Here is a 15,899-nt window from a genome sequence, read left to right on the forward strand (position 1 = left end):
AAGAGCCATCGCGAAGCAGAGGCGGACCTCAGCTGGGCGGGTTTCATCCCAGGGCTTCTGAAAGTGTGCTCAGGGGAAATCAGAGCGACTTGGAGCCAAGCAGACCAGGCATGTTGCCTCCTGGCTGTGTGGCCTTGGGCATGTTATACAGTTACCATGCCTCCGTTTCCACATTCTCAGATGGGAGGGTCATATCTTCCCTCCCAGGATTACTGTGAGTCAAAATCATCATCATCATAATCAACCTCTAAGACACCACCTCCCACACAGAGGAAGTGCAATGGTTTCTTACAACCTCTCCTGTCCCCCTGCCTGGGCCAGGGTGGACCGCTCCTCACCCTGACGGGGGGGCGGGGAGCCGGAGGCAGCACAGCTTCTGCAGTGCAGGTGGAGCTAGATGGGGGAGTGGGACCAAGATGAGAGAATGGTCGTGAAGAGGGTGTGGCGGCTGACACTATGACTGGAGGCCAGGCTCAGGGCTATGGACGCCGTTCCAGGCAAGCGAGGGAGAGAACACGCCCCCACCCACTTCAGTCCTGAAATCTGGGAGAATGAGAACGACTGAGTCACATCTCCGGAAGTTCCAAGATATCCCCAAGAGGCTTCAGATGAGAATCAAAAAGGCCCTCTCTACTGGGATCCCTAACCTTTCCCCTGAAACACATACACACCTCTAAGCAGCCTCAGGGTTTCAGGGAGGCTGACAGGAAGCTGGAGAACTTCAAGGAGAAGTCACCCCCAATTACAGGTCCACAGTTGAAAACCTTCCCAGCATGCTTCACTGTTGTAAGTCCACACATTCCTATTTAAATGCAAATACTCCCAGAGAACTACCACCTCACCCAGGACTCGGGGCAAGGGCACCAGAAGAAAACAACCTAACTACTTCCCAGTTCTGCCTGAGCACCACCACAGACCCAGGTGAGGGGCAGGCAGGGCCCCGGCTGGGGTGAGAAGAGGTGCCCTCCTTGGATGAAAAATTTAAGGAGGCACCAAAAAGACTCAGTTATCAAGGCAAATTATATTTCAATACAGTATATAAAAAATTAAATTAAATTAATGAAAAAAATCTATGTTGACCACAATATCAGAATTTTAGATTAAGTCAGAGCCTGTCGGTGCAGGTATTTGGGGGTGAAGGAGCTCAGAGGCATGGGCAACATCCTACTGCAGAAACCTGGCTTGCACTCCAGTAAGTGCAGACAAGTAACACCAGATCCACGGGGCCACCACTGCCCAGAACTCCTTCATAAAACCCGTCTGACCTCTGGGTTCATGCCGGGATGTCAGCCCCACGTGCGCCATTGGAAAAGGGCTGTCCTGAACCTCTGGAATTGTACTCCAGTGTCCGTCCTGAGACACCTGTCTGGTTGTCAGGTCCACACCTGCCCATCGGGCTCGTAGAACTAGGCTGTGTGTGTTTGCAGGGAGGGTGGGTCAGACCAGTCAGGAGGGAGGGTGCGTTTCCATGAGAAACAGAGTGATGTGGAAAAGCTCCTGGCTCTGGCAACCCACTAGACCCTTTCATTCTCTCCTTTCTTTTTTGGGAGAGAGAGAGGAAGAGGGGAGAGAGAGAGATCAATGTGAGAGAGAAACATCTATCGGTTGCCTCCTATACATGCCCCGCCTGGGGATCGAGTATGCAACCTGGGTATGTGCCCTGACCAGGAATAAAACCTGTAACCTTGGGGTGTACCGGACGATGCTCCAGCCAACTGAGCCACGCTGGCCAGGGTTCATTCTCCATTTCTAGCTGCAGTTGTGAGCTAAAGACCTAAAGCAAGGCTATGGCAGGCGAGGCAGGGAACCACAGACAGTGAGAATCAGGAAGGACCAGTCCTGCTGGCTCCAGATTAAGGAGGGAGCCCAACCTTTGGAAGAACAAATGCCAGGGCTTCCGCAGAAGCCTAGAGGCCAGGGTGCTTCCAGGGCCCAAGACAAACTGGACAAAGGAGGGGTGGGGCCTGTCAGTATCTCAACAAGACAAATGGAAAATAGTAACAGTATGAGAAGTCTAGGAGAGGCTCAGCTGGCCCGCACAGCCAACCAGAAGCCCAGGGCTGGGTCAGGTTAATTAGGTACCTAAGCCTGGTTAATTAGCCTTAATTAGCCAGGACTCTAGTTTCTGCCTCCTGCCTTCCAACACCAGCGCAGAGGCGGTAGGCGGCTAGGCCAGGAAAACAGCCAGGGACTGAGGCCCTCCTCCACCAAGTAGCAGTGGGCTCTCCTTTCTGATGTGGATTTTTATTCATTTGAATTCCTGATCTAAAATAACAATGATCTGTCTGAAGGAACAGAGGCACAGTTGGGAATGTGTTGCTACAATAACTGCAGCGTAACAGGAAATCATCCTCAGGCCTGAAGCCAAGGAGAGAGGCCAGTGGTCTAGTAGGTTGGACTATATGAAATTGATTTTTTCCCCTAGTTTTTGACCTACCCCCGCCCCCACACACATAGTTTTCTCCACAAAGAGAAGCAATCCAGCAAGGTGAGACTTACCAGTGCTGGATGGGGCTCCAGGACCATACACTTGAAAGTTAGAAGAGCTCCGTGATTTGGGTCAAGAAGGCAGCATTGTCCTTATTCAGGGTTGGGCTCAGAGGTCCACCGTCAGGAGACACTTGCAACTTCACACTAGCACGTGGGCAGCTCAGATCACCACATTCCTGCGGCCCCTGATGCCACGGTGGCTTCCGCTCACCATGCCGTGGGCTGCTCACACCTCTGCAGGTCAGCAGGCCCTGGCAGAGCCCTCAACAGCCTAGTCCTACAGAAAATTCAGCACCCGCTCCTTCCCCAATCCTTCGAGGCAATGGAGTGTTCCCGACCTGCCCGATGGGGCCTCACACACCTGAGTCAAAGGCACAGGCTTAATTAAGGGAAAGGTCAGGTTCTGCACTCAGAGGGGCCTGCCAGATGGACAACTCACGCCTGACGCGAACCATTCACAGCCTTCCAGTCTTCAGTACCTGCTGCTCTGGGCTTTGTTAAAAGCAGGCTGGAAGAGTTAGGAGTGCTCGGGAGGTGTCTCCCTCCTTGGGGGGCAACATGGGGACTGTGGAGCAAGAGAATTGACCAGAAGTCAAGCCTAGCTGTCCTTGGGTGTCTCGCCATGTCCCTGAGCAATCGTGGTCTGAGGGAGAAGGGCTTTGTGAGGAAGCCCACACCGTGACACACGTCCCAAGGGCCAGCAGACCCTTTCCCAAAGATTCTCCAGGAACTGGCCTGATTCCAGTCTCTAAATAAGACTCGGGGAATGACTCCAAGAAATCAGACTCCAAACTGTCATTCTGATGCCTTCAGCCACTTCCTCCTCCGTAAGACACAATTGGTGGGGATAATCAGCCTGACAGGTTAAGTGAGGGGATTTGGAAGGATGCTTGTAAACATCAGGTGCTACACAAATGCAGTAGACGAGCATGTGCCTGACCATGGTCCCTCTAGTAGTCATGCAAAGCCAACTCCCAGAAGACAAAGGAAGAAACAGTAGGTGAGTCCCCTAGAAGTAAAGGAGGGGGACCACACTGTCGGCTTCAGCAGTGCATCCTAGTCCCACCCTCGGTGAGCCGCGGGCCTCACTGGCCTGCTGATGCTTCCTCTCCGTGCCCTTGCGGGAAGCAGGCGACGGCAGCTTTTACAGGAAGGAAATCTGAGAGGGCGAAGAGACAAGCCCGAGGTCAGACAGCAACAGCGGAATGAAGAACAGAGCCAACCTGTTCGGTCTCAGAGCCTGGTGCCTGACTCAGCAATCAATCCAAGCAGCTTTTTAATTTCTCTTTACTTGAATCGTTGTCCTTAAGCATTTCCCTTTCTCTACCAGCAAGGACATCAAATGTAGGAAAAAAAATGATGTACTTTTGTAAAGGTCCCGAGGAAAGGTTAGCATGATTCTGAGTCACAAAAATATATGATATTATCACCATCATATTATCATCGTCGTCATCGTCATCGTCATCATCATCGTCATCATCATTACTACAAGACCCTCAGGATACTAAATGATGCAAAGTTAATTGCATCCACCAAAGCCTCTTAGAAATAACATATGAGATCTGAAACATCGACCCAGCCCTGGCAGTGGCCTGGATGCCCGGGGGTAAGCGAAGGGTGATTCTGTTTAGAGCCAGGGGGAGGAGCCGACAGATCCACGGAGAAGGGCAGAGAGCAGGATCTGTTTCTATCACCAGCTGCCTTGTAGCGAGCACCTGCCAAGAGCGAGGGTATGTTTCTGAGGGAAAAGGGAAAAGGGAGGCCTCTATGGCAGAGCCTGACCCCCACCATGACCACAAGGCAGGGAACCTGAGTGGACAGAAAGCAACGTAAACCTGTTACTATACAGGATCCTTACCCCATCCCAGCCTTGCCCTACAGGGAGACAGTGTGGCAGGCAGGGGCCCATCAGAGAGGGATGGGAACTCTTTCACCTTCACAGAGACTCCCAGGAGCCTTTTCAGATGAACTGTGGTTCTGCCTCTGGCAGGTGCCATTCCCCCTTCGCAGAGGCCCAGCCTTCCCATCTTCCCGCCCGATGGAGGAGTCAGAACTGAGTTCAACCTGTCACTTACTGGCAAGTGGCCATCATTCACTTTATGCTACATCAATCACACTTTCAAGAAAGATGGCTACAACCTAACAAAATGGCAAAAAGTAGAAAATGAGCAAAGGCAAAATCCCCGCCTCATATCACAGAGCACTGACCGTCCAGAGCCTGTAGGCCGCAGGCCACCTGAGGGCCTTCGGGGCCTTAGAGATGTGTCGGGGGCTTAGAGACGGGGGCTGTGGAGAGTCCAGGGGAAGGGCACAGACTACCTGTGTCCCTCCCCCCACCAAGAATGAAGAGGAGTCACCTGGTTGGCTGGAACTGCTGAAAGGATTCACATTTTATCCCTCCTACCCAAGGAGTACAGAATGAGACAAAAATAATCTCTTGCATGTGGCTTCGCCGAACACAGACAAGTAGAGAGATGAGATGCAATAACAAACCCCAGGCCACAAAACCAGTAGTACCTCCCTGCCCAAGACTAGGTGGGGCCCTCGAACCAAAGTGCCAGTGGGCTCAAAAAACAAGGATCGATTTGAAAACCAAGGTCACCCATTTTGCCATGCCCAGCGCAGGTTGTCTACCAGACTTGCAGAGAGAGAGCAGTGACCATATTTATCACTCGGACCTGCTCCGTTGCTCTCCCCATTCTGCATTCAGGCAGCAAGAGCCAGGAACCTGTGGGTTGGCCTCCAACACTTCCAGACAACATTCCAAGGCAAAAGACAGCGGAGCAACATGGAGTCTTGAAGGGGGAGGAGCAGGACCTAAGGACTACTCCCAATCAAGCTATTGTTCCCACACAAAGACAACTCCTCACACCTGACACCAGAGGCCTCAGAGTAAGCGGAACTGTGAAGTAAACTCCAGAAGAAGCTCAACATTCAATCAAGGAAACAAATTCCAGAAAAGTCAGGGTTGGTCCCTGTTGTCCTTCCTACCCAGCTCGTGGTCCAGAGCCCAGCATCAGGGGCTATCTGTGCACAGAGACAAGAGGCCTTGGTCAGTCTCCAGGGCTTGGGACTTGAAGGTCACTGTACATTGGTGGTTCACTAAGCACCTTACAAGCATCACTGCTGCAACCATTCACGGAAGGTACTGCTCATGGCTCCGTTTTATTTCAAAGGCATTACAGAATGGATGGCCTGGCTGAGAAGAAACACCCACTCCATACCTGCCCACCCAATCCCATATGCTATTCTGGTGCAATGCAGAGATATCTACCAACCAAATACATAACCCGAAATCCACCACCTCCAGGGACAGGAGGAAAGCTCAAGGGAAGGGAGTAACATAAAGATCAGACAACAAAAGGGACAAGCAGAGGAACCCTGTCTCTGGCATTCCAAGAAACTTAATCATGGGATGAGCATGTCTGTATCAGAACCTGGTCTGACCACGTCTGGACCCTAGGTAGGAGATGGGCGCGGTCAACGGGTGCTGGTTTCTGCCCTTGAGATTTTCCAAAAGGAACAAGGACAGACAGACTCTGTTACCCTCTTTACTGCAACTGGGCTGTATTTTTCCTAATTCCCTCCCCTCCCCCAGCTCTCACTGAGACAGCCCCCCCCCCCAACTGGTAGGCTCAAATAAATAAGAGGGGCACCTGGAAGTACAGGTAAGCAGTGCCAGGTCCATCAGCTCCCATGCCCCACACTGGGCCCCTGGCCTTCAGCCCTCCAGCTGGCATAAAAAGGGCTTAGGACACAGAAAAGCTCTTATCTCACATCAAGATTCTGATTCGTGGGTATTCGGGAAGAATGTGGAAGAACAAAATCAATCACAGAACATTCAATACTGGTGTTTGGGAGGGCTGAACTCGGGGCTAACAGAGGGACCCCAGGACAGGCTCTGGGCATACCCAGGGGGCTGAGGAGAGGGGGCAGCAGACAGATTTGGCTGAGTGACGCCGCAAGGCCACCCTAAAGGTGAGGAAGACTGTGGGGGACATGCACAGCCAGAGCCGATAGCCACAGCCCTGCAGTGGACACGGGTGACAGGCCCTGCAGGGCCGCGGACCCTCTGAAGTGGCTCTGCTTCCACCCTCCCATCCTCAAAGTGCAGTATCAGTGCAAGAAGTAGGACTGGATCTCAGGAGGTCCGACCCTGAGAAAGGGCTGTGCCAGCCAGCTCCCCCATCTCCTCCTGCTGCCCCTTGCCCAGCTCTGACCCTTGTCATGCTAAGACCAGAATTCTTGCTGGATCTCATAAGGGGCAGGCCTGTGTGTGTTCAGTTCAGCTCTACACAGGGGCACAGTGCTGTCCTGACTCTGGCCCTCGGCGTCCAGGTCCAGAAGCGTCCGCTCGGCGGGGGGCGGCGGCCCCGCCTGGAACGGGAGCAGGGCTGGAAGCCCAGGCCGCTCCTCCACGGTGCTGCTGCTGCTGGCGAAGCAGGAGTCCAGGTTGCTGGGTGTCTCTGTGCTGGAGCTGTTGGCCGGGGAGGCGCTACGGGCATGGCTGGGGGACACAAACCACCAAGGGTCCAGCCGTTGCCGGTTGGCAGAAGGACGTGGCCGAGGCAGAAACTCCAGGGTCTTGGGTCTCTCCAAGGTAGAATCCTGCTGTGTGTTCCAGCGCCTTGGGGTCGGGGGGAAGACTACATTGGGGTCGGGAAGACGGGGGAATTCACCGGCATCTCGGCTGGGGCTGGGGGTTTTCAACATTCCTGGTCAAAGAGACAAGGGGAGAGGCATCCGATGAGGGCACCTTTTCTCTGGGCCAGGTGCACTCCGCTCCCTCCCTACTCACGTGGGATAACATGGACAACAAGCGTTCAGTGAGTACCTCCTATGTGCCACACAGCGTGCTGGGAGGCACTGGAGATACCACAGTGAGCCAGAAGGCCTGGCAGTAATGGTGTGACATATGGGGTTATAGCTGTAATAAAATTACATAAAGCAGATGTCGGCAAACTGTAACTCACGGGCCAGCCACCCGTGTTTGTAAATAAAGTTTTATTGGAACACAGCCAGCCTACTGCCTTCTTTATAACAGCAGAGTTGAGCAGTTACAACAGAAACCCTAGGACCCCTAAAGCCTGAAATATTTACTATCTGGTCCTTTACCAAAAATGTTTGCTGACCCAGGACTTAAGGAAATGTCTGGTCATTCACAGTTCATCTATGTAATAAGCACGTGATGGGAACAAAGCTAGGTATCAGAAATCTGAAAAAGATGAGTAACACAGGGGTCTCTACCTCCAAAGAGATCACATATTTGTGTTTAACAAAAATATCTAAAGAGGGAGGGACAGCGGAATGGTCAAATACAATGATCATTACCAGGCAAATCCCGTTGAAAGGGTATTGCCATCCCCTCTCCTACTGGATTAGAGGTGGTTTCCGAGAGACCCAGGTCTCTTAGGGACAGTGATGGGAAAGACCTAGGGTGGGCCTAGGCATGCCCAGGTGTCACAGGGTCAGACGGAGAAGGCAGGGCTATGCACAAGCATAGCGATTTACCTGGGCACACCTCCATGCCCGAAAAGTCGGGCATGCGTAAGGGGTGAGTGGTGGAGGGCGCGAGCGTGGGTGGCAGCTTGCCTGGTGAGTGTGCCTATACTGGTGCTATAAGGAGTGGCAAGAGCACAGCTACGTGGCAAAACACACCCCTTCTAGTTCAGGGCAGGATCCCTCCCGGTGACTCGAGGCTCCTCTGCAGGGAACAAGCAGAGCCAGGCTCCTGCCCTCCCTGTGCCCTGACACTGGCCCTCCACACCAGGCCCAGAAGCACTGCCTGTGCACTCCCAGACCCGGGGCCTAATCGTCCACAGGCGTCCCGGCCCGGTCCTTCCTGGGACCTGCCTGTCTTCTTTTGTTCCTCAGGGAACAGCCCCTGAAGCACAGGTCGGAGAGAAGCCAGCCACCTCCTTCACCCCAGATCATCCCGTCTAGACTGGCTGAGTCAGAGGAGGAATGGAGTTCACGGCAACATCCCTGCTCCTGGGGAGGCACAGAGGCCGGAAGGAGGAAAGAAGAGGAGGGCAGGACTCACCTGCTCCCGGGCTGGGGCTCAACCCATTGCTGGAGGGGCTCCTGCTGGCCAGGAGAGCCGCTGGCTTGAGGGCCCCGTCGGAAGGAGTCCGCCGGTGACCACTGGGCTGCGTGGGGGTCGTCAGGGTGACGTGGGTAGGAGTCAGGGATTGGTTAGGGTCTTGTTTGAAGCGCTCCACTCGGACATTGACCAAGGGGTTGTGGGTGCAGGGGGTCAGGGCGGGGGCCTCCACCGGGCTGACAGGCATCTCATACACCACGATCTCATCGCTGTCTGAACGCAGCAGGGAGCGAGTGGAGTTGCACTCGGAGATGGAGGAGAGAGACAGCAGTGTCAGGGAGGCAGAGGGGTCTCCTAGCAACAGCACGGGCTCTTCCTTCTTGAAGAGCTTCCGGGACGGGGGGCTGGTGCTCCGACGAGGGCGACTGGCCCTCTGAAAAAGACCCTCACGCCTCTTCTTCTCCTCCCGGGCTGGTGGCTCAGGCTCCTCCGGGAGAGGCAGCTGGCACTTGCCAGCTTCCAGCAGGTCGAACCCCAGGCCTGTGGCTGCGAGGACAGCCCCACAGCCAAGCAGAGCCACCTCACAGCGGCGGTGATGGGCGCCGCCCCGCTTGAGGCTGTTGGTTGGCGTCAGCTGAGGGGTACTGGTGGCTGAGTTGACTGGGGTGGGCTCCTCGTGGGCTCCGTCGCTGGAGGGGCCATCCCCATCCTCCCCACGAGGGAATGGGATACAGAGGTAGGACTGGTTGGGCGAATGCTGTAGGCGACTCTCCCCACTCCCGGGGCCTTCGCTGTCTTCATCCTCTGTGAAACGAGAGGAGCAGACGGGAAACAGAAAACGGGAATGCAGCAACAAGAGTAAGAGTCTGGTCCTTCTCCCTGTCCAGGCCTCCGGGCTCAGTGTCAGGGACGCAGAGGTCAAAAAGTCTGATGGGCGGGGCAAGGGAACCAACAGGGCTCCACCCCTCCATGCTCAACTGTGACCAACGAGAAATCCTCCTTATTCCAGAGCTTGTTTCCCCACCCGCAGAAGCGGACTGTTAATTTGCTACTTTGTTCACAGGGACCCTCCACACAAGAAGCGCAGCGAGTTTCCTAAAACACTGGATAGAACAGAAGCATCCCTGATTCTTTTGCACCTTGGAATTGCAGGGGACCTTGGATTTCTAGAATGACAGCCTAGAGATTTGTCTTAAAACTTGCAAAGGATTAGACTCCCCTACATGGGTGAAGACCAATCTACAGACTGACCTACTATGACCTTGGAAATCTACAGAGATCAGTAAGAGGACTGGCTGTCGGGGGGGAGCCTGAAGACCTTGCCCACCCAGTGCTCAGGGACTGCAGCATGCTCTTCCACCGTCTCCCGTTGGATGGACTCCCTGCACTGAAATACCAGGAAACAGACCCAGAAAAGGGAAATGCCAGGTTCGAGGCCTCACCCCTCTGCACCGCCCTAAGGAGACTATAACTGGCCCCTTGACAGAAAGCCAAGGGCAGGCTCCATGGCAGCAGCAGTGACTTGGGAAGATTCAACAAAATGGGAATAGGACAAAGTAAGAGGGAGAGGAGGGAGAGGAGGGACTAGGATTTGAGTGAAAGAGGAGACGACCCCCAGGAGTAATACTGAGGGCCCTAGACAGTCCTGGAAGCCGGGCCAAGAACTCCCTGAGGGAACAGGGAGAGTCAAGATGAGGGCGATGCTTACCCATCTCCGTGAGGCTGGTAAACCCTGGCAGGGCTGGGCTACTCCTCGGGCCCTTCCCCAGGTTGGGGGCACTGGATGACCACTGTTTGTATCCATCTACCAGGGACTTGAGGCTAAATGAGGGCAAATGAGGAAACTGTTAATACTGGTAACTTCCCTTACGCCACCCTCAGGTCCACGGCCTGTGGAAAGGTCTCCCTTATTCACACCAAAGCCCAAGAGCCTTGGGGAATCGGCAACCAGCCGTACTGAGCCCACCGCTCCATCGCCGAAAGTGCACATGCTCTAGGGAAAGAAAAGCAGCAGCACGGCCACCCCCTTCACATGCTGCCAAGGGCGTGGAAGGGTCTGACGGGCGGCCGGAGAGCAGACAGACGGAATAAGGGCTGCCCAGCACCGGCCAGGCTCTTGCCTGAGCCCGTGTTAAAGGAGAGGCCTTCACGCCACTGACTATAACACGCTGCAACGCAAAGACTTGCAATGCAAGCCAAGCCCTGGGCAGATGAGCTAGCAGGGATGGGCCAGGTCGCTATACTCACATCACTTCTCAGTCTCCTTCCAAGCATATGGCATGCTTAGGCAACTTCCAAAGCCATTCACTTGTCAAAAAACAAAAATCAACCAACAAAGCGGCACTAACCCAGTGCACTTTGGGACAGACCTATGCGGGGAGTACGCAATGCTGTACTCGAGTCTTCGGTTTGCCTGGGACTGGAGAGCAAAAGGACAGGAGCTCACTTTCCAATCCCTACAATCCGCTCACACTGGCAAGGCAGTAACTGCAGACACAGACTGGGGTGCCCGCCAACCCCCTTACAGACTGAGTGAATCAGGGGCCCAGAGCACTGGGCTCCTCCCTTGAGGACAACGAGGGGAAGAACAGGAACCTAAGCTGTGGTTGCCTTAGAGATACAAGGATTGTAACTAGAGGGGGCTCTCATTTTAGGGCTAGAAAGAGCCATTCAACTAAAGCCCATTCTTCCCAGCCTATCTGAGGGAGAGAGAAGGACCAACTTTTTCCATGGCTTCAGGGCTCCGTTTCAAGTGCCATCATAAATACTAACAAGTTAAAATACATTCCAGCCACCAGTGGTGTGAACCACAACACGCAGCCGGAGACAAGCGCGCTGCTAAACCCCTAGCTCGGGACTTTTGCCTGATAATCTGTAACAGTGCCTTCAGCTCTGGGTCCAAGGAAATCCAGATTAGCAAAATCAGAGCCAGCACTGCACACCAATGGGTAAATAGTTCCGTCTTTCTAAAACAAGGGGTACCTGGAGAACCCCAACAACAGGAGTGGTCAGGGAAGTGAAGAACAAGGTAGGGTCAGACCAACACAGGAATTTTCCCAAGGTGCACGAAGGTACTGCTTAAAAAAAAAACACAAAGATCTGCATAGCTTGGCAATAAAGAGGCTGGATTCTACGAGGTGCACTGTGAGAACAGGAAATGGAAGGGGCATTATGGCCAATACATTCGAAGGGGTGAAGATTAGACTCACCCCAAGTGGAAATGTGGAGATTCTGAGGGGGTACTTAAACCATTAGCTTTCTCACGTCTCTGAGGGGATCTTCAATGAATAAAGAGAATCAGTAGTGGGCAGCGGTGGGTACACCCAGCTCAGCCTCTCCTAGGAGACCCCTCAAGGCTGGACTCCACCTACATCGCCAGCTGCCCTCCCTCTGTCCGGTCAGCAAAGCTCACACCATAAAAGCATCTTAAGAAGATGGCCCTGCTTGAGCTGCTACAGACCAGGACCTCCCAGTCTATGGGACAAAGGTCTCTGGGCAGCCACAGCATGATTCCAGGGGGCCTTTGAACCCACAGATGCCCATGCTATCTAGACAAGTGTACGTGTTTCTTACAAAGGTGGAATTTTTTAAAAAAAAAAAAAACAGAGATGTAAATTCACTTAACATTACTAAATTCAATAAAGTTTTATGTCATTACATTTTCTTTAGCTGGCAGGGACTAGATTTAGAAATATTGTCATATAAAGGCTCTCAAAAATTTCTGACATTAAAGAGGTCTTTTCCTCGAGATTGGGGGGGGGTATATTTTATTTTTTTAATAGGAATTGAGAATCGTGAAAAATGAAGTCACATATTTTGAACTGCTTCAAAAGTTTTTAGGGTAGCCCTGGTCGGTTTGGCTCAGCGGTTAGAGTGTCGGCTTGCGGTCCGGAGAGACCCGGGTTCGCTTCCTGCTAAGGGCACGTACCTCAGTGCCTGGTTGGTCGTGTGGGTGGCAGCCACTCAATGTGTCCCTTTCACATCGATGTTTCTCTCTCTCTCTTCCTCTCTCTCCCTCCCACTCTATCTGAACAAAAAGTGGAAAAATGTCCTCAGGTGAGGATAAAAAAAAAGTTTTCAGGGCAGGTCTCGCCAGCTAGCTCAGTTGGTTAGAGTGTCGTCCCCATATGCCAAGGTTGTGGGCACATACAAGAATCAACCAATGGCCCAGCCAGTGTGTCTCAGTGGACTGAGCATCGTCTCATGGACTGAGAGGTCCTGGTTCCATTCCTGGTCAGGGCACATGCCCGGGTTGCGGGCTCGATCCCTAGTGGGGGCGTGCAGGAGGCAGCCAATCAATGTTTCTTTTTCACATCAATGTTTCTGTCTCTCTCTCCCTTAAAAAAAAAAAGATAAAAATAACAGAATCAACAAATGAATGCATAAATAAATGGAACAACAAATCAATGTTTCTTTCTCTCTCCCTAAAATCAATAAAAAAATTTTTTTTGAAATCTTGCCCTGGCTAGGTGGTTCAGTTAGTTGGAGCATTGTCCCATACACCAAAAAGGTTGCAGGTTCAATTTCCAGTCAGGGCCCATCACTAGGTTTTGGGTTTGATCCCCAGTTGGGGTGCGTACAGGAGGCAACTGATAGATATCTCTCTCTCACATTGATGTTTCTCCTCCTCCCGACCTGCTCTGTAAAATCAATGAAGGCATATCCTTGGGCGAGGATTAGGGGGAAAACATCTTAAAAAAAAGTTTTGAAGGTAAATCTATGTAAGAAGGAAGAAAATTACAAAGTTAATGTTTTATAATGCAAAATAAACTTAATTTACCAGTAAGACAAAAAAAAAATTTTTAATGAAACTGAACCACAGAAACTATTGGGATCCATGGCCAACCTGGTAAGTCCTATCTGTAATCACACTAATGTTAGAAATATCATGGGATTCAGGGTGACTTAGTTTCCTCTCGGTCCCGGCTCAACCTCACTCTAGTCCAGGTTTAGAGGACAAACAGAGGAACCCTTGCTCCTGTAGAACTGAGTACAACAGAGTAACTGCCGCCCCCAGGGCTCAATCACTGGATTCTTACATAGCGTAGTCGCTTTGCCCTACATGTCTAAATTTTCTATTCCAAAGCCTGGCTTCAAATAGTCAATCCTTTATGAACCAAACTGTTATTTTTACCTTCAGCTCAAATCTGACATAGCAAACCAGATTCTGGAGATGAAATCTTAGTGTTTGGAGGAATACCAAGGCCAATTATAGGTTCAGGGCACCTATAAGCCTGCTAGTCAACCTTAGAAGCTCTTTGGAAAGCCACTAGACAGGGTGAAGCAGGTTGCTGCTTATACTCACACTAGGAAAAGTAAAAAAACGTGGTTCTAGATTCTAACAGCAAGAAGAAGACGTATAAACCATTATGTTTGTTCTTCGGATATGAAATAGCATTACATTAGAAGCATAGCAAATACTTACACATGCTTACAGTGAGCCAGCTAATCTCTGGCACTTCACAAGGATGAACTTATCACTCCATCAACTCTATGAGATGGGTCTGGATATAATCCCCACTTTATTTTAATTAATTAATTAATTTTTTAAAAATCCTCACCTGAGGATATTTTTCCATTTATCTTTAGACAGAGTGGGAGGGAAAGAGGAAGGAGCGAAAGGGGGAGGGAAAGAGAGAGAGAGAGAGAGGGAAACATTGATGTGAGAGAGACACATTGATTGGTTGCCTCCCACACGACCCCAGCCAGAGCCGGGGACCAAACTGCAACCGAGGTACAGTGCTCTTGACCGGAATCGAAACCTTGGACTCTTTGGTCCACAGGCCAATGCTCTAACCGCTGAGCCAAATTAGCCAGGACTATAATCCCCATTTTATAGCTAAGAAAACATACGGTCCCATAGCTAGGCATGGTGGGGCCAGGATTCGAACCCAGAGGGCTTGGGTCAGCATCCAAGCTCTTCACGACTAGACTATAAGTGGCAGGCCTCCGAAGGACAGGGGCCGGGAGAACTTGAGTCCTAGGCCACAAGCCCACAGAGCGAACACAAGCACATCTAAGGCACCAAGACGTGCTTTGTGCTTTGTCCAGAGGGTGCTCACACCTGTCAGTGTGGCTATGGGTGGGGCCTCAGAGAAGTTCCAGAGGCCCTGTAGTTCTATGCAACTGCTCCGCCAGGCATGATCCTTCCACCCGCCCCAGCTTTCGGATGAGCCTCCAGTCGAGTGTCCCACAATCCACTCTTCTTCTGTTTCCTCTGAGCAGATGTTTTAAGTGGGGAGCCAGGTATAAGTGCGATACTCAGGCAGAACTCTGTCTGGTTCATGCTCAGGGTACTTGCTGCTCTGAGTGGGACCTCCAGGGGTCGGTACACTGTAACTCGTGGGCTAACTCCTGCCCACCACCTATTTTCTACTTACTCTAGTCCATGGTCTGTGGCGGCTTCTGCTCTACCACAGTGAAGTCAAGCAGTTACCACATGGCCCACAAAGCCTAAAATATTTATTATCTGGCCCTTTATGGAAAAAGTATGCCAACCACTGTCCCAGGAGGTTCCAGGGAAAAGGGAGATTGGCCAGTTCTGCTGTAAAGGTCAAGAAGCTTGTAATGTATCAGAAAGAAGTGAAGTGCACAACAGAGAAAAAGGTATTTCACATCCTAGTTTTAAAAGGATGCCCGTCTTTAAATGAGAATTTCCCATCATCTGGCTCTTACCCTTCATCTCCCGAGGCAAACTCCTTCTGACCAAGTGTACCTGGCCCCCACGTCCGTCCCTTCTTCTTGGAAGCCCTCTTCTCCTCCTCCTCCCCTTCCTCCTTCGGGACGGCTGAGCTCCGGCCCCAGGTTTTGCTGCTTTCACCTGGTGTCACTGTGAATAACAAAGGTTGGATGGGATCTGGAAACAGACAGACAGCGTTCTCCCCCCAAAACTAGCCTCCACCTTACGAGACACACTCACACACACACACATTCACACACACACACACCGAACGAATCATGGAAGCCCTTCCTAGCTTCTCCTAAGTCCAGGGTACAGCTGGAACTCAGGCCAGGCAGACTCAGAGTTCCAACCAGATCTGACTTAAGAAATGTGTTTTGCTGGGTGGAACTGGATTGTGGGGCGGGTGAGTGAGGAGGTAGGTGGACAGAACAAAGATTAGGGGTACGGACGAGGTGGAAGTGCAGACATTTTGGTCAGAAAAGTGTTGGAAAGGAAGAAAATGAGGATTTCGACTGGAAAAGGAAGTCAAGGGGACGGGGAAGGAACAGGCCTGGAGGAATAGAACAGGTAAGAGGGGAAGAACATTCTTCTGAAATTGCTACCTTCGAGCTTGGGCTGAAACCCAAATGCTGCAGAGACTTGGCTTATACCATAAAGAGAGAGGTGAGCCAGTTACCAAAAAAT

General features: G+C 51.9%; 1 protein-coding gene across 1 annotated transcript in view; it reads right to left on the reverse strand.

Annotated features, from left to right (window-relative positions):
- Positions 1-4,800: 4,800 nt before the first annotated feature.
- The window catches only part of MAP3K9 (mitogen-activated protein kinase kinase kinase 9), a 78,698-nt gene continuing 67,599 nt past the window's right edge, over positions 4,801-15,899 (reverse strand). The window contains exons 8-12 of the mRNA XM_036267425.1: positions 15,209-15,362; positions 11,743-11,811; positions 10,242-10,354; positions 8,534-9,337; positions 4,801-7,205 (exon numbers count right to left, since the gene is read on the reverse strand). Of these exons, the coding sequence (XP_036123318.1) occupies positions 6,721-7,205; positions 8,534-9,337; positions 10,242-10,354; positions 11,743-11,811; positions 15,209-15,362 (1,625 nt within the window). The 3' untranslated portion in view covers positions 4,801-6,720. The remainder of the gene's footprint in view (positions 7,206-8,533; positions 9,338-10,241; positions 10,355-11,742; positions 11,812-15,208; positions 15,363-15,899) is intronic.

Source organism: Molossus molossus, unplaced genomic scaffold, assembly GCF_014108415.1.
Source record: "Molossus molossus isolate mMolMol1 unplaced genomic scaffold, mMolMol1.p scaffold_m16_p_1, whole genome shotgun sequence".
NCBI lineage: Eukaryota > Metazoa > Chordata > Mammalia > Chiroptera > Molossidae > Molossus > Molossus molossus.